The sequence below is a fragment of the Chrysemys picta genome, chromosome 3, assembly GCF_011386835.1.
Source record: "Chrysemys picta bellii isolate R12L10 chromosome 3, ASM1138683v2, whole genome shotgun sequence".
NCBI classification, from domain to species: Eukaryota; Metazoa; Chordata; order Testudines; family Emydidae; genus Chrysemys; species Chrysemys picta.
Genome location: NC_088793.1, coordinates 66,405,083 through 66,423,424, shown reverse-complemented (window position 1 = coordinate 66,423,424; position 18,342 = coordinate 66,405,083). Strand labels below are relative to the sequence as shown.

Sequence of the window (18,342 nt, the reverse complement as noted above, 5' to 3'; positions counted from 1 at the left end):
CAGTCAGATTCCTGGGTGACCATAATTCATTGACAATGCTAAAAAAAAGTTGAAAAAATTAACATGCAATCAATCAGAAACCACTCTACAGTGAAAACTTCATTTTTGAGGTTCTATAGATATACTGAATGCCTTGCCGTGGCTCTTCCATTGAAGAGGACTCTATTCTATTATATATACACCTCTACCTCGATACAACGCTGTCCTCGGGAGCCAAAAAATCTTATCGCATTATAGATGAAACCACGTTATATCGAACTTGCTTTGATCCGCCGGAGTGCGCAGCCCCGCCCCCCAGGAGCACTGCTTTACCGCGTTATATCAGAATTCGTGTTATATCGGGTCGCATTATATCGGGGTAGAGGTGTATATATACATTTTTGTACTGTGCTCATCATGAAGTATCTGAGTGCCTTCCAGTAGTGCATTAATCAACGTGACTACACATCTATCACATGTTTGTGTTCTCATCTTATCCCTAGACAAAGAACCATGTACAGTGTGGAATATCTTGTTTTGATAAGGTGTGGTTTTTAAAAAATATATAAATATACCTGTTGCTGCGTGTTTATGTAAGCAAAGGCAAGGTTAAATACATACATCTTGCATTTGGAGCAGAAGATGGTGAGGTTTGTGATGGTCCTTCATTTCTGGCAAATTCTTCGTACAGTTTGACCACCCCCCAAAAAAATTCTGTCTCCTGTACAGACAAGCTTTACTCTTATTCTTGAGAGTTTCATTTTGCCAGAGGAACGCAATTGTCAACCATGGTCTTCATCCAAAAGCTTTAGACGATCTTTAGATATCCCGGGCCCAGGCCATGCAGCGCATTAAAGATAAGGACTGAGACTTTGAACTTGATTCTATGGGAAGCCATTGTAGAGAGCAGAGGACAGGTTTGATATGTTTGCAGTAGCCTTTGTTGCTGAGGAAGACAGTTCTGAACTAGTTGGAGTTTCCTAAGTGCTGAAGCCTTCATGCCGAGGTATATTGCATTGCCGTAATCCAGCAGAGAGATGATGAAGGCATGAATAACTGAAGCCAGGTCTTCATCTGCCAGGATGGGATGGCATTTCCTAGCCAAGCAGAGATGGTAAAAAGTGTTGTTTGCAGATTTGTTATGTGAGATTTCAGCATCAGCAAGAAATCCAAGAGTACTACTGGACTACTGACTGAATTGACCAGTTGTGGTTGTGTATCTTCAACTAATGGACGCTGCACCATGACTACAAGTTCTTCAAAGTACTTTCCTCTGTTCACCAGCATTACCTCTGTCTTTCTGGTTCAGCATCAACTAGCTGTTCTTCATCAAACAGCTGATCTCATCCAACCATTAGGCCATCTTGGTGATAGTGAAGTGGTTGTTAGGATTCAGTCATGATTTACTGTACCAAATTACTGACCAACAGATTTTCCTTTTAAGCATTGGCCTCTAATTAATGTTCCAAATAGCTCCAGCATTTCCCATAAAATCTGAAGATGTATGTTCAGCAGGGATTATTGTCAATGGAGTCCTTTCTGCTCTGGCTAATTGTAATATGGCTGTAAATATATGTTTTCTATAGAGATAAATATGGTTACAACAATTCTTTGCTTTTGTTTTTTATCTTACAGTTTTGCTCAATTTAGTTTGCCTAATACACCTGAGTTTTGAAGGAAAATTGCACATACACCTTAGTCAAGAGTTAAATATTGTAATGAACAGGCTAGTGAAGTGGTTCCCCAACCTTTTTGTGGCCAGTAGCACATTCATGTTTTCAGAAGAGTATGGCGGGCGCCAACAATTTTTCAAGGCTTATTTTGTATTGTACATTAAATAATACGAAAAATATCATATTTAATGTTACATAATATATGAATCCAGAGAGAAGAGAGAAGTTGCGAGGACAGAGAACACCGGCGCCCACCGCCCCGGAGTACTCTGTCCTCAGCAGACGCGGGCCCTGGCTTCTCTCCCCTGCTGGGCACTAGGCGGGCCCCGTGCCTGCCAGGGACCGAGAACACAGGCGCCTGCAGCCCTGGAGTTCTCTGTCCCAGGCAGGCGCGGGGCCGCAGCTTCTCTCCCCTGCTGGGCACTAGGTGGGCCCCACACCTGCTGGGAACAGAGAACACCGCGCCCGCAGCCTGAGTTCTCTGTCCCCATCAGGTGCGGGGCCACAGCTTCTCTCCCTTGCTGGGCACTAGGCGGACACACGTAAATGCCCCAGCGGGTGCCATGGCGCCCGCAGGCACCACGTTGGGGACCACTGGGCTAGTGTGTATGTGTACCACTTCCCTCTTCTGTATGGAATCAGAACTGCTTGACTGTATATCTTGGGTCTATACTGCTAACAGCTAAAGAAGACTCTCCTTTAGCTCAGGCAGTTGGGGTATGTGCTTTTGAACAGGGGATCTGAGATTTTGCCTTCCTGTTGTTCAGTGTAGATAGTGGCATGGTACTGATACCGTTTGATAATCATATGATTATGATTAAGGCATTATAGTCTGTGTTATCGCAAATTAGATTAAAATGATTTTAAAGACAGATTTTTTTAAACGTTTCCCCTCTTGTTATTATAGGTAGAGTTAAGGTTGTTTAAGTGTCTTAGCTGTGCATTTCCATACTTTTAAAATGGCGGGGGGGGTGGAGTTAGTGTTAGCCTTAAGTCTGAAATTCCTACGTTTGTAGCTCTTGGTGTTTCCCTATCCCCATGGTGTTTTTTTTACACTTAAGTTATTGATTGTACTCTCAGCCTTAATTGCGTCTTAATGTGGGGGGGGGGGGTTGTTTTATTTTGTTCTTGTTTTGGTTTGGTTTTGTCTGGGAATTTTAAAAAATTATTACAAATATCACACATGATCACTAAACAATAAATGCAAAGAGAATGCTACCATGCAGTATTTCTAATGATTTGAAGATACATTGAATCAATGTTAAAATCGCTTAAAAAAAACGTTTAAGGACAAATTCATCAGTATACCAGACAAAAACAAAACAGCTAACATACACTGGTGAATCTGGCCCTTAATATGCAATTGATTTGTTGGAGTAGAGGGAAATTATAGAGATTGATGCTATGCAAAAAGACAGATTAGTACTTTTAAAAGGCTCCCGCTGTGCTCCCTGGCAGTGCTGCTTTGGTGCACAATGGAATCAAGGCATGAATGCTATTAAGAGCCTTGCAAACACTACTGCTCAAGCTGGCTTGCAAGCACAGAACCTTTAGAGAACAGTGAGAGTTGAGCCAAGTAATCTACCATCTTGATACCTGTCCAGTCTCCCTTATATGGATTCCTTACAGCTATAGAATTGGCATCGTAATTGGTCAAGTTACCTCTGATGTTACACTGGCCCTATTTTAGAATTACCTGAGCTGTTGAACTGCCCTATATAATCATATCAAGTAGCTACAGCAATCATTAATAATTTAGTTTAATTACATCCTAATTTCTCCAAATGTAACCTATGCAGAAGGTTTCAATTAATTTTAACTATATGGTACTCTTGAAGATTCTGTGTCATTCCATTCTTAAGATCAATCACAAGAAAGAAAAGACTGAAACAGATGTTAAAATTCCTGAAATGATGCATTTTGAATTAATTTTAACATGAACTAATTAACTGTTTACTTGTTAATTTACTGTAAATTCATTGTACACTCAAACAATAGATACTGCAACTTTGGATAAGATATGCTGCTTTTTCATACATACCAAAGAGGTTAAAACCCTGCTTTAAGTATAAAATTAAACTCAACTTTAACTATTGAGCCATAGCGAATGCTTCTGTAGTTATTTTTTTGTTTCTAATCATTTTGTCACTTGTGTCTAAATTCCCTCAATATCTGCTCATTTCTCTTTGAAAACCTGAGAATATTCTGTGGGCATCCTATTGATTTGCATAATGGCATTAGAATATATTTTTTTCTTCTGAGTCCTATTTTTTTTCCCTTTACTTGACTACTGGTACACATTCCGTAAAGGTTTCTGTAGAAATGTCTGCAACCTAGGCCTTTTTTCCTGTACAGTTAGTTAATTTATAATCCAGTAAGGTGTGTGAATAGTCCAAAATCTTTCTTCCAAGTAAAGTGTATGAGTACAATAATACAATATAGGGCAGAAGCTCATGACTTTATTATACTCTTATCCAAAATCTGATTTCAAGGACTAACAATTTTATATGTGCAATATTGGATTGTTTCCTATTTTTAAATTTACATTTCCTTTGTATTTGTAGGTATGGCATGAATTGCCTTATTCAGTTTGAGGATTTTGCTAATGCCAATGCATTCCGCCTCCTGAATAAGTATCGTAACAAATACTGCACATTCAATGATGACATTCAAGGTAACAAAATATTCTCTTCCTACTCTATTTGGGTGGTTAGAAGATAGGAAGTGCTTGAAGTGCAATGGGCTGCAAACCCAGGAAATTTAATTTCTAAAAAGTTCATTGCGTCGCTGTGGAGTGCACAGTTTTACTATTGCTTAGGGCAAAATCCGCTCTGATTGGCTTCTTTCCCTATTATCCTTCCTCCTGGAAAAGCACAGTTGATCATGGCTGCTGCAGGAAGCAGTCAGAACTCTGTGTCCTCCCCTCAGCAGCTGACACCATTCTCACTGGAAGGTAGGGAGGAGGAGGGAACAGAAACAACCCAGCAGCTCAAGGTGGCTCTGCTCCCTCCTTCCTGCTCTCCTTCTCTGAGCAATGGACAGCTCTTGTCTGCTCCCTCCCCTGCTCCCTGCAACACACAGCCTGGGTGGACCCCAAACTGCAGCTACTCCCCCTAGGCCTGGGAGAGATGGTGAAGAACCCCAGGAGCTGCTGGGGAGGCAGAGCTGATGTGGGGAACAGATTGAGAGCAGAACTGAGGGGGGACTGGTGGGGACAAGATCAGTTTGGAGATTGAGGGACAGAATTAATTGCTGAGCAGATGGACGGGCACATGTGGTGGTGATGATGATAGACCCCCCACATGCAACTTTTTCAGACCACTTCAGGTACTGTGGGGGATATGAACACCAGGCTTCCAGTGACATATTTTTATTCCTCTCCTTTTCCCTTTTAATTTACATCCTAAACTCCATCTAATTCTAGACATTAATTTCATTAACTTTTTAAAAGTTAAGGCTGTGTGATATAACTTCTCTTGCAATTTAACTTCAATTCTTCTTTGTGCTAATGTCTAGAGATCCATTACTCTGGATACTTCAGCCTGCTTGCAGCTTAGGGGCAAATCCAGACCTCAGTCACATGTAGCATGGGAATGCCTCCTGAAGGTTCTCTTCATTTTTTTCTGCCTCCACAACAGCTGACAGCTCAGCCAGGCCTTCCTGCTGCAGTGCTTTTCTGAGGAGAAATCTAAGCTTTATTTTAGATTTTTAGACTAACGATATGGCACAATAATGTGTCTTATTTCCAGCAATATCCCAGGGCTGCATTTGATTGTTTGGGTTTTTTTGCAGAGATTGTCCCCTCAGCTTTCCTTCTCCTTCTGAGGCATTTGTAGCTTCTGGTGCCCCTGGAGGCTTCAGGCAGAAGGCTTGGCCAAGAAAGGCCAGAGGAAAAAGGAAGGGTCTGTGTCTCCTGCTCCCTCAAGAGTCTCATTGGGGAGCTCTGTAAACAGAATTCAGTTTCCCTGACAGCCTAGTCAAGGTGGTGTCACCCCACCCCACCCCTGGCAGGAAAAGAGCAAAGAAGATTTGGAGTGGTTGCCTGAACTGGGCAAGAAGCAGAACAGAACACTGGCTTTCAGGGGTTACCTCCTGGAGTCTTATTCCTAGTCTGGATCCTCAACTGCAGCGTACCCGCTGAACCCTTCTGCTTGTTAGTTGGCCTTCTCTCAGGCAGCGCCGCCCAGAGGATTCAGGGGGCCTGAGGCAAAGCAATTTTGGGGGCCCCTTCCATAAAAAAAAGTTGCAATACTATAGAATACTATATTCTTGTTGGGTCCCCCCAGGGGCCTGGGGCAAATTGCCCCACTTGCCCCCCCACTTGCTCCCCAGGCAGCCCTGCTTTCAGGCCCACTTAAAGAGACTCCTTCACCCCTGCTTCCCTCTCCATTGGGATCAGGGGGTAAACTCCAGCCTGTGTTCTGCCACCACTACTGTACTCTTATAGTTCTTCTCTTCTTTTCCTGCACCCCACTTCTACTCTGAGCTTCTTCCCTTCATAGAAACCACCTGCCTCCTCTCCCAACTGGGACTCCTCTTTAATTTTGTCTGGCCCACCCGCCAGGTGCATGTAGGTGGTTAATTGGCCTCTTGGGCCCACATTAACCATTTCTCCATCTTTGTGGAGTGAACATCCCATTATACATGGTTCTCTCAACCTAAAAATTGCATGGTCTAGGGGCTTCTTCTTGGAAATAAAAATAAAAAGTGGGATTAAAATCTGTTTTCATGCAGGTATGTAGAGCTTTAGTCCTTGGGATCAGATCAATTCCCAGCTATCTTAGTGATAGTGGGAAACTTTATGGAAAGTTGAGGCTATTAATAGTTATCAGAAAAATTGACTTGCGGTCCTGACACTGTAGAATCTTAGAATATCAGGGTTGGAAGGGACTTCAAGAGGTCATCTAGTCCAACCCCCTGCTCAAAGCAGGACCAATTCCCAACTAAATCATCCCAGCCAGGGCTTTGTCAAGCCGGGCCTTAAAAACCTCCAAGGAAGGAGACTCCACCACCTCCCTAGGTAACGCATTCCAGTGCTTCACCACCCTCCTAGTGAAATAGTGTTTCCTAATATCCAACCTGGACTTCCCCCACTGCAACTTGAGACCATTGCTCCTTGTTCTGTCATCTGCCACCACTGAGAACAGCCGAGCTCCATCCTCTTTGGAACCCCCCTTCAGGTAGTTGAAGGCTGCTATCAAATCCCCCCTCATTCTTCTCTTCTGGAGACTAAACAATCCCAGTTCCCTCAGCCTCTCCTCATAAGTCATGTGCTTCAGACCCCTAATCATTTTTGTTGCCCTCTGCTGGACTTTTTCCAATTTTTCCACATCCTTCTTGTAGTGTGGGGCCCAAAACTGGACACAGTACTCCAGATGAGGCCTCACCAATGTTGAATAAAGGGGAACGATCACGTTCCTCAGTCTGCTGGCAATGCCCCTACTTATACAGCCCAAAATGCCATTAGCCTTCTTGGCAACAAGAGCACACTGTTGACTCATATCCAGCTTCTCGTCCACTGTGACCCCTAGGTCCTTTTCTGCAGAACTGCTACCTAGCCATTCGGTCCCTAGTCTGCAGCAGTGCATGGGATTCTTCCGTCCTAAGTGCAGGACTCTGCACTTGTCCTTGTTGAACCTCATCAGGTTTCTTTTGGCTCAATCCTCTAATTTGTCTAGGTCCCTCTGTATCCTATCCCTACCTTCCAGCGTATCTACCACTCCTCCCAGTTTAGTGTCATCTAGAAACTTGCTGAGAGTGCAGTCCACGCCATCCTCCAGATCATTAATGAAGATATTGAACAAAACCGGCCCCAGGACCGACCCTTGGGGCACTCCGCTTGAAACCGGCTGCCAACTAGACATGGAGCCATTGATCACTACCCATTGAGCCCGACGATCTAGCCAGCTTTCTATCCACCTTATAGTCCATTCATCCAGCCCATACTTCTTTAACTTGCCGGCAAGAATACTGTGGGAGACCGTCTCAGAAGCTTTGCTAAAGTCAAGAAATAACACATCCACTACTTTCCTCTCATCCACAGAGTCAGTTATCTCCTCATAGAAGGCAACTAGGTTAGTCAGGCATGGCTTGCCCTTGGTGAATCCATGATGACTGTTCCTGATCACTTTCCTCTCCACTAAGTGCTTCAGAATTGATTCCTTGAGGACCTGCTCCATGATTTTTCCAGAGACTGAGGTGAGGCTGACTGTTCCTGAAATTCTTTCACAGCTCCATAGGGTATCTCTTCCGGTCAATGTCCAGTGACCTCATTTTATCAAAACTATAGGTAGCCCTTTTGATCCCAAATTTGACCCAAACAGGGCTGGTTAGGAGATGAGCAAATAGCCCAGAGGCAATAAAAGGAAGCTACTAACCCTGCACTTGTTCTAGCTATCACTTGAAAAGAAGTATTCTCTCCTGTTTCACTTCATGGACTGCTTTAACTTGCCATATCATCTGTATTCCTTTCTACCTCATCCTACCTGATTAGGTTCATTCTAACAGCTTTGTCACATTCCAGTGTCAGTAAATTAATAAATGGAAAGTCCACAACCAGAATTGGATCATCCATCATCTACTTCAGAATGGACTACTGCAACCCACTCTCCATCCTATTTCTAGCCTTATAGAATTGGGGGATAAACAGAGCTGTTTGAAACATCTAAATAAATTCATAATGGAGTCTTGTCTGCAAAGTATTTCCGTTTTACCATGCTCAGAGAATTCTTATGTTTTGCAGATGGATGGCAGCTTTTTTCTTTTCCCAGCTCTGACTATTTGATCTTACATATGCTCCTAGGGTCCTTCTCCAGGATCATGGTAACAATAATATTAGCTTCAAGAAAGAAGGAAATTCATTTATCTCTTCCTGGCCAATTTTTCTGATCAGGGATTTGTACAGAGAGTATTCATCCTTCTATGAGGCACAAGAGCTCATCTCAGAAGAATGCTAACAGAAGATCAAGATGGTCATAATGAAAAACAACTGGTATCAGAGAAACACAAATCCAATTCTTATTGGAGCCTACTAGGAATTCTAATCTTATACACAGACATGCTGCAATGATCTAGTACCTATGATACCGATCCAGGAATTCCAAGTGTATCTTCCGTTTCTCACCCAATCTCATCTATTGGCCGAGATCTAGCTCCAATTGTATATTCTCCGCTCCCAAAACTGGTGAATGCAGAGAATCAGTTTTTTTAAGGTATCTACCCCATTCAATTTAGGGAATGGGTACCAAAGAGAACACAGTATCTACCACAGTGATTCATTGAGGTCTCAGAGTACCTCTGCTCCTTACATGGATAATAGACCAGTTCTGGTCATGACAGTTAATGTCTGATAGAGTTTCTTTATAACTGTCAAGAACACCAGAGAAAAATTCTACTGTCCTCGGTGGAGCAAAGTTTCTTATCTCTATGTGCGCTGCCCACCAATAGCGAGATGAACACCAAGACTTATGAGAAGGAGGTCTGATTTATCAGAGTGGTTGTTGCATCTAGAAATATTTTACTTATCATTGTCAGTTTGGTGAGCTGGTGATTGACCTCCTCATATCCGTACAGAGTAAATAAAGTGCCCCTTGGCCTCTGTAGATGTCAGGATCTGGGATGTGAGGTGGTGAATGATATTTTGTAAAGCTGGCAAAGTCCTTACTATATGTTTTCCCACCTTTTCCATTGCACTCCAGGAAAATGTTATCCGATAAAAGATAGGAATGAGAGAGTGGCAGTGATACGCGTATGTGTTTCTGGTATAGTGGAGACTATGGGTATGTCTACACTACGGGATTATTCCGATTTTACAGAAACAGATTTTTGGAAACAGATTGTATAAAGTTGAGTGCACGCGGCCACACTAAGCACATTAATTCGGCAGTGTGCATCCATGTACTGAGGCTAGCGTCGACTTCCGGAGCGTTGCACTGTGGGTAGCTATCCCGTAGCTATCCCATAGTTTCCGCAGCCTCCCCTGCCCATTGGAATTCTGGGTTGAGATCCCAATGCCTGATGGGGCAAAAAACATTGTCGCTGGTGGTTCTGAGTACAGCCTCACCCCTCCCTCCATGAAAGCAACGGCAGACAACCGTTTCGCACCTTTTTTCCTGGGTGAACACTGCACTGCGGACGCTATACCATGTCAAGCATGGAGCCCGCTCAGCTCAAGACAGCAGTCATGAACATTGTAAACACCTTGCGCATTCTTGTGCACTTTATGCTGAACCAGGACCAGAAAAACCAGGCGAAGAGGAGGCGGCGACTGCAGCGCGGTGACGAGAGTGATGAGGACATGGACATGGACACAGAATTCTCTCAAACCACGGGCCCCGGTGCTTTGGAGATCATGTTGTTAATGGGGCAGGTTCTAGCCGTGGAACACCAATTCTGGGCCCGGGAAACAAGCACAGACTGTTGGGACCGCATAGTGTTGCAGGTCTGGGATGATTCCCAGTGGCTGTGAATCTTTCGCATGCGTAAGGGCACTTTCATGGAATTTTGTGACTTGCTTTCCCCTACCCTGACGCACCAGAATACCAAGATGAGAGCAGCCCTCACAGTTGAGAAGCGAGTGACGATAGCCCTGTGGAAGCTTGCAACGCCAGACAGCTAACGGTCAGTCGGGAATCAACTTGGAGTGGGCAAATCTACTGTGGGGGCTGCTGTGATGCAAGTAGCCAAAGCAATCACTGAGCTGCTGCTACCAAAAGTAGTGACTCTGGGAAATGTGCAGGTCATAGTGGATGGCTTTGCTGCGATGGGATTCCCTAACTGTGGTGGGGCAATAGATGGAACCCATATCCCTATCTTGGCCCTGGAGCACCAGGGCAGCCAGTATATAAACCGCAAGGGGTACTTTTCAATGGTGCTGCAAGCACTGGTGGATCACAAGGGACGTTTCACCAACATCAACGTGGGCTGGCCGGGAAGGGTTCATGACGCTCGCGTCTTCAGGAACACTACTCCGTTTAAACGGCTGCAGCAAGGGATTTACTTCCCAGACCAGAAAATAACTGTTGGGGATGTTGAAATGACTATAGTTATCCTTGGGGACCCAGCCTACCCGTTAATGCCATGGCTCATGAAGCCATACACAGGCAGCCTGGAAGTAGTCAGGAGCTTTCAACTACAGGCTGAGCAAGTGCAGAATGGTGGTAGAATGTGCATTTGGATGTTAAAGGGACGCTGGTGCACGTTACTGACTCGTTCAGACCTCAGCCAAACCAATATTCCCATTGTTATTCCTGCTTGCTGTGTGCTCCACAATCTCTGTGAGAGTAAGGGGGAGACCTTTATGGCAGGGTGGGAGGCTGAGGCAAATCGCCTGGCTGCTGATTACGCACAGCCAGACACCAGGGCGATTAGAAGAGCACACCAGGAAGCGCTGCACATCAGAGAAGCTTTGAAAACCAGTTTCATGACTGGCCAGGCTACGGTGTGAAAGTTCTGTTTGTTTCTCCTTGATGAAAACCCACCCCCTTGACTCATTCTCTGTAAGCAACCCACTCTCCCCCTTCGATCACAGCTTGCTTTCAAAGGAAATAAAGTCACTATGGTTTAAAAATCATTTATTCTTTATTAATTGATTATAAAAAGAGGGAGAGAAGTGACAAGGTAGCCCGGGTGGGGTTTGGGAGGAGGATAGGAGGGAAGGAAAAGGCCACTAAAAAAGTTCAAAGTAATGACATCCTTTTGGTTGGGCTGTCCACTGGGGTGGAGCGGGAGGGTGCATGGAGCCTCCCCCCGCCCCGTGTTCTTACATGTCTGGGTGAGGAGGCTATGGAACATGGTGAGGGGGGAGGGTGGTTATACAGGGGCTGCAGCAGCAGTCTGTGATCCATCTTGAGCATCTCTCCTCTCCTCACGTTGGTCCCTCATGTCCTCACATTGGTCCCTCCTGTCCTCACGTTCACTGGCCTCTTTCCTGTACTTTGAAACCGTGTCCTTCCACTCATTCAGATGAGCTCTTTCATTGCGGGTCGATTCCATGATTTCAGAGAACATTTAGTCTCTCGTCCTTTTTTTTCGCCTCCTTATCTGAGATAGCCTTCGGGACAGAGGAGGGAGGCTTGAAAAATTTGCAGCTGCGGGAGGGAGGGAAAAAAGGGAGAGAAGTATTTAAAAAGATACATTTTACAGAACAATGCTTATACTCTTTCACAGTGAACAACACTATTCACATTACATAGTACATGTGATTTCGGTACAAGGTCGCATTTTACATCTTAATATTGAGTGCCTATGGCTTTGGTGTTAGAGAGCACAGATGCAGGTCCGGGCAACAGGATTCGGCTTGCATGCGGCCACGGTAAGCCATTGTCTTTCGGCTTCTGTAGCCTTCAGAAAAGCAGCACCCTGCTTTCCCACATACCAAGCAAAGCCCATTGAGTGCTGCGGTTTTCCTGTTAACGTGCAGCAGCAGAAACCAAACTACCCCCCCCTCCTGATCCAGTTCTCTGGGATGATCGCTTTACCCCTCCCCCCACTGCGTGGCTGGTATCAGGGAAGATCCCTGCCAGCCAAACGCAAAAAGCTCAGAACCAATCATCCCCCTCTTCCCCCCTCCCCCCGCTTGGCTAACTGCAGGGAAGGATTTCTTTTCAGCCACAGGCAAACAGCCCAGTAGGAACAGCCACCTCTGTCCCCTTAATTACATTCCTGTATTTCAACCAGGTTACCATGAACGATATCATTCTCCTGAGGATAACACAGCGAGATAAAGAACGGATGTTGCTTGAATGCCAGCAAACACCGGGACCATACTCTGCCAGGCTTTGTCATGCAATGACAAAGATTACTTGCTACTAACATGGCGTGGTCAAGTGTCCTACCATGGAGGAAGGAATAAGGCTGCATTGCCCAGAAACCTTGTGGAAAGGCTTTTGGAGTACCTCCAGGAGAGTTTCATGGAGATGTCCCTGGAGGATTTCCACTCCATCCCCAGACACGTTAACAGACTTTTCCAGTAGCTGTACTGGCCGCGAATGCATCCCAAGTCCTCAGGACAAATTAATCATTAAAAAACGCTTGCTTTTAAACCATGTTTTTTATTTACAAAGGTACATTCACCAGAGGTCCCTTCCATGGCTTCAAGGTCTGGGATAATGCCTTGGGAGGGTTGGGAGGGTACTTCAGTCAGGCTGAGAAAAAGATCCTGGCTGTTGGAGAGAATGGAGTGCTGTGTGCTCTCTGCGAGCTCCTCCTCCTCCTCCTCCTCTTCCCCATCCACACAATCCTCAAGCATGGCTGAGATTACCCCTGCCTCGGAATCCACAATCAGAGGTGGGGTAGTGGTGGCGGCTCCCCCAAGAATTGCATGCAGCTCAGCGTAGAAGCGGCATGTCTGCGGGTCTGCCCCGGACTATCCGTTTGCTTCTTTGGTTTTCTGGTAGGCTTGTCTGAGCTCCTTAACTTTCACACGGCACTGTAGTGAGTCCCTATTGTGGCCTCTCTCCATCATGCCCTTGGAGATTTTTTCAAAAGTTTTGGCATTTCGTCTTTTGGAACGTAGTTCAGCTAGCACGGAATCCTCTCCCCATATAGCGATCAGATCCAATACCTCCCATACGGTCCATGCTGGTGCTCTTTTTCGATTCTCAGACTGCATGGTTACCTGTGCTGATGAGCTCTGCGTGGTCACCTGTGCTCTCCACGCTGGGCAAACAGGAAATGAAATTCAAAAGTTCTCAGGGCTTTTCCTGTCTACCTGGCCAGTGCATCCGAGTTCAGATTGTGGGCCAGAGCGGTCACAATGGTGCACTGTGGGATAGCTCCCGGAGGCCAATACCTTCGATTTGCAGCCACACTAACCCTAATTCGAAATTGCAATACCAATTTCAGCGTTACTCCCCTCGTCGGGGAGGAGTACAGATATCGATATTAAGAGTACAGATATCTATATAAAGCCACCTTTATATCGAAGTAAAGGGCTTCGTTGTGTGGATGGGTGCAGGGTTAATTCGGTTTAACGCTGTTAAATTAGAGATAAACTCCTATTGTAGACCAGGCCTACGGCTCTCATGTCTGATTAATCTAGTAGTGGATTGTTGGATGTCTCTGTCTCATAGAAGAAGTCTGTTTGGAACCAGAAAAGTTTAAAATGAATATTTGTACCCCCAAAAAGAAGTCAGTAAATAGAATTTATTCTACTGGTGGGTACAAAGTCCATGGTTTAACTACCATGTTAAATTAGTGAAACATACATAGCCTTGAGTTCCCTCAGGAAGGCTATATTGTGGGTGCATAAGCACATCCAAGCCAAAAGGTCAAGTCTCTGTAGTATAATGCTCTCAATTTGTTAAGGAAGTTTTGTACAATTCTCAATATTAAATGCTTACTTAGGGCAACTACCTTTAAACCTTTAAGGTTGTAGAGCATGTCCTTGGGATCTCATTTTGCTCCTTACACCACTACCTAGACTGAACCCCCTGCAGGAGGTGGTGTTATATTTCCTATCCTCTCAAGAGGGAAAAAGCAGCAATATAGCCTTTTATAGACATAGTCCTAAAAACCCTCTCCTAATAGGCAGGCTTCTCTGATTCTGTACTTGAGGTTGATAGATACATTTTTAATTGGACTAAGCCAAAAAAGGGTCATCAGCCTCACTCAGCATGAACTAGGCATATGCTGCTGAAGGATGGAGGAGGAACGGGGGGCATCTTTCTTTAAAATTCCCCTTTCCTTAGGATTGGAGTCAGGGGGGCTACCTTCCCCACTCCAGAATGAACTTGGGGGCGTGGACCAGTTCTTTAAGATGTTGATAGGGAAGGCAGAGATAAAAGCCACCAAGTTGCCCCTAGAATATTCATAAATGTGTGTAGCCAGAGTCTGGGGGTGGAAGGGTCTTACTGAGAGGGCCTCTTACGGAGCCAGGGGTGGATTTCTCATGTGAGGCTCTCTTCTAAGCCACCATTAGGCACTGGACTTCCCTCCTTCGTCCCTTCCACTAAGGAACTGAACTCTTTTCCGCAGCCACAGGATCATGCTCTTCCTTTTTTCCTCACTGGGGACTAAGAGAGGAGAAGGGGCTCTTTTCTGTCTCTTATGCCTTCTCCACACTGTAGTTGGAAAGAATGGGGAGTGTTAGATGTGTCTAACACTCATTGTAATAAACTGTGCTTGCTGTACTTTTACCTCATACAAAATTCCCCAGTCCAGATTAGCCCAGATTTGTTGACTTTGAGGGCATACTGCAGAGTTCATTTGTTTCACCTGGCCTTTGAGGAGAAGTAGAGGGAATGAGGACAGACTACATACAGAACTGCTAGTATGTATTTGTGTTGCTGTTTGGCAGAAGTATGAGATGCTTGCAATGTATTATGGTTTTGTAATTGTAAATAGTTGGGAGATCACTCAGAGCCACGGGCACCTTTTAATTTCTTCTAAGTCAAAATGAAATAAAATCCATAAAAATAAACCTATCATCCTCCACTTTGTTTGTTTCACTCTCCTATTGTATTTTGTTGTAACCTACATTGTAAACTCTTTGGGGCAGGGACTGTCTTTTTAGTAAGCATTTCTACAGTGCCTAAAGCAACAGAGTCTCAATCTGTGATTGTGAACCTTAGGCTCTGCCCTAAAACACACACTAATAAGAAGAAGTAATAATATGCTAACATGCTTCTGGCTCAGGGCTGCTGCTGATAGCAGTAAAAGGAACTGCAACAGAAACTTGGGAAGATTACAAACAACTCAGTAAAGTAGGGTTTGCTTCCAAATTTCACACCTGTGATGTTCGAGTGGGTTAGAATTTAGCTGTAATAGGGGATTTATCCTCGCTGCTAGAAAACTCTGTTTCAGCATGTTAACTTTCACAACTGCTTACAACCCCCCCTGAAAAATGCCATGTTCTGTTGTCAAAACTTTCAGAGTTTATTTTTCCATAGTCTTTGTGATGGCATAGAATAGCAGTAGAGTTCTGCTCATATTCGGGAATATTCACAAGATCATTTTATGTTTTGGCAATTGCCTGGTGCAGATTGTGTTTTGATTGTCTTTCCAGAAACTGCAGCTGATGTGCACGGTGAAATTTAAGGTCATACCATTAGTCACAGCAGTTCCGGTTAAACAAATCTGCTATTCACATTGACATTTTTTCCCCTTTTCATGAAGAACAAATAAGGCAAACTGCTGAAGAGGAGTGATGACAGTTACTGCCAACAACAAAGAATGATAGTGAGCTGGCTACTCTAATAGAACTAGATCATTATCATTTTACAGAAAAATGGCTGAAGAAAACAGAAGTGGAGTTCTTTTACAATAGTTTGTTTAAAACTGTTGTCCTTTTGTAAAATTAATAAGAAATGTAATACCTCAGATCTTAGTACATTACTCCAGTGACACCTATTTGTGCCACTTTAATTAGAAATCTATCGATAATCATACTGTACAATACATGCAAAAATGCCCAGAGCAAAAATGTAAAATATTACTATAATAGTATAATTTTGAAAACTCCTAACTTTTTCATTTAAAATAGAGGATTACAGGGAAAACAGAATTCACTAGAGGTTACTAGCTGTAATTGGTACACCAGCAATGCATAATTATAGTTTGAAACTCAGTAGATTTGCCTGCCTAGTGTCTTAGCAGCAGAGTGTCAGGCACTCTGATAAGTAGAATCCCAGCATTCTGGTATGTTCACATCATACACACAGAGAAACTAGGGAAAAAATATTCTAAATACTCTTGTTATGTTGCTAGAAGGTTGCACTGTAACACTACTTTATTTCCTAGAATTCAAAACAAGAACCCCAAAACAGGCTGCTCCCTAAGGCAGCAAGGCACAACTCACCTTACCTTGCTTACAACTGTTTTTTTTCCAGACTGATTCATCTCTTGTGTTTCCAACCTCAAAACTTGTGTTTTCGCTGATCACATGTGAACAGTAGCCCAAAAATTACCAAATGACAGTGTGCTTCAAAAAGCCCAATTTTTTGACATTTAAAAAGATATCACTGAGATTGGCAACACTGTCCAGTAGCTGCTGTTCACTCACATGTGGGCCTTTTCTTGGTTTATACAGTGCCCCTGCATCCCCATTGGCTGCTTCCCCACCCCATTTGATACATCCTATGGTCAACAAGAAGCCCCACTTTGGGGTGGCCTGCTCTGTTCCCAATAGCACATATGCCACTTGGCTTCTGCTGGCTAGTGAAGGCGGATTTGCTCCAGTTGCCTGTGGCTCAGTTGCTGCTCATTCAAAAGGCTATCCGATAACTGCAAACATAAGAATGGTCATACTGGGTCAGACCAAGGGTCCATCCAGCCCAGCATCCTCTCTGCAGACAGTGGCCAATGCCAGGTGCCCCAGAGGGAGCGAACCTAACAAGTAATGATCAAGTGATCTCTCTCCTGCCATCCATCTCCACCCTCTGACAAACAGAGTCTAGGGACCCATTCCTTACCCATCCTGGCTAATAGCCATTAATGAACTTAACCTCCATCAATTTATCTAGTTCTCTTTAAACCCTGTTATAGTCCTAATCTTCACAACCTCCTCAGGCAAGGAGTTCCACAGGTTGACTGTATGCTGTGTGAAGAACTTCCTTTTTATTTGTTTTAAAGCTGCTGGCCATTAATTTCATTTGGTGGCCCCTAGTTCTCATATTATGGGAACAAGTAAATAACTTTTCCCTATTCACTTCCTCTACACCACTCATGATTTTATATACCGCTATCATATCCCCCCTTAGTCTCCTCTTTTCCAAGCTGAAAAGTCCTAGCCTCTTTAACCTCTCTTCATATGGGACCCGTTCCAAACCCCTAATGATTTTAGTTGCCCTTCTCTGAACCTTTTCTAATGCCAGTATATCTTTTTTGAGATGAGGAGACCACATCTGTACGCAGTATTCAAGATGTGGGCATGCCATGGATTTATATAAGGTCAATAAGATATTCTCTGTCTATTTTCTATCTCTTTTTAATTATTTCTAACATCCTGTTTGCTTTTTTGACTGCCGCTGCACACTGCATGAATGTCTTCAGAGAACTATCCACGATGACTCGAAGATCTCTTTCCTGATTAGTTGTAGCTAAATTAGCCCACATTATATTGTATGTATAGCTGGGGTTATTTTTCCCAATGTGCATTACTTTACATTTATCCACATTAAATTTCATTTGCCATTTTCTTGCCCAATCACTTAGTTTTGTGAGATCTTCTTGAAGTTCTTCAGTCTGCTTTGGTCTTAACTATCTTGAGCAGTTTAGTATCGTCTGCAAACTTTGCCACTTCACTGTTTACCCCTTTCTCCAGATCATTTATGAATAAGTTGAATAGGATTGGTCCTAGGAGCTCTTGCCTCATTTAGTATGCATCCTGCCAAAGGAAGTTGGCATTTCCCATTACTGGCCCTGTCTCATCTTGCTCAGCTCCGAGATCTGATCAAATGACTCTCAGCACTAGGTGGTGTGGTTGGTAAGATAGAGTACATGCTAACACAGCTGAGGTTAGAATCAAGTTCATAATCTTTTTTATTTTACTTTATTCTGAAGTTATTCTTAGTTTCGTTTATCTCTTTGATTTAATAAAAACAAAATAAAGCAAAACAAACAAGACTCCCAATCTATATTGTAATTGCTAACTCAAGTATTTGCATCTTTTAGCTATATGAATGCTTTGAAATCATTGATAATTTTTACTTAAAGCTTTGCAATTACTATTTCAAGAGTAGTCAAAAGAATT

General features: G+C 43.8%; 1 protein-coding gene across 2 annotated transcripts in view; it reads left to right on the top strand.

Annotated features, from left to right (window-relative positions):
• Window positions 1-18,342, top strand: part of ME1 (malic enzyme 1) — a 387,310-nt gene that overhangs the window by 312,131 nt on the left and 56,837 nt on the right. For both annotated transcript variants that reach the window (XM_065588152.1, XM_005299590.5), the window contains one exon: window positions 4,217-4,326. In XM_065588152.1, coding sequence (XP_065444224.1) covers window positions 4,217-4,326 — 110 coding nt within the window. The remainder of the gene's footprint in view (window positions 1-4,216; window positions 4,327-18,342) is intronic.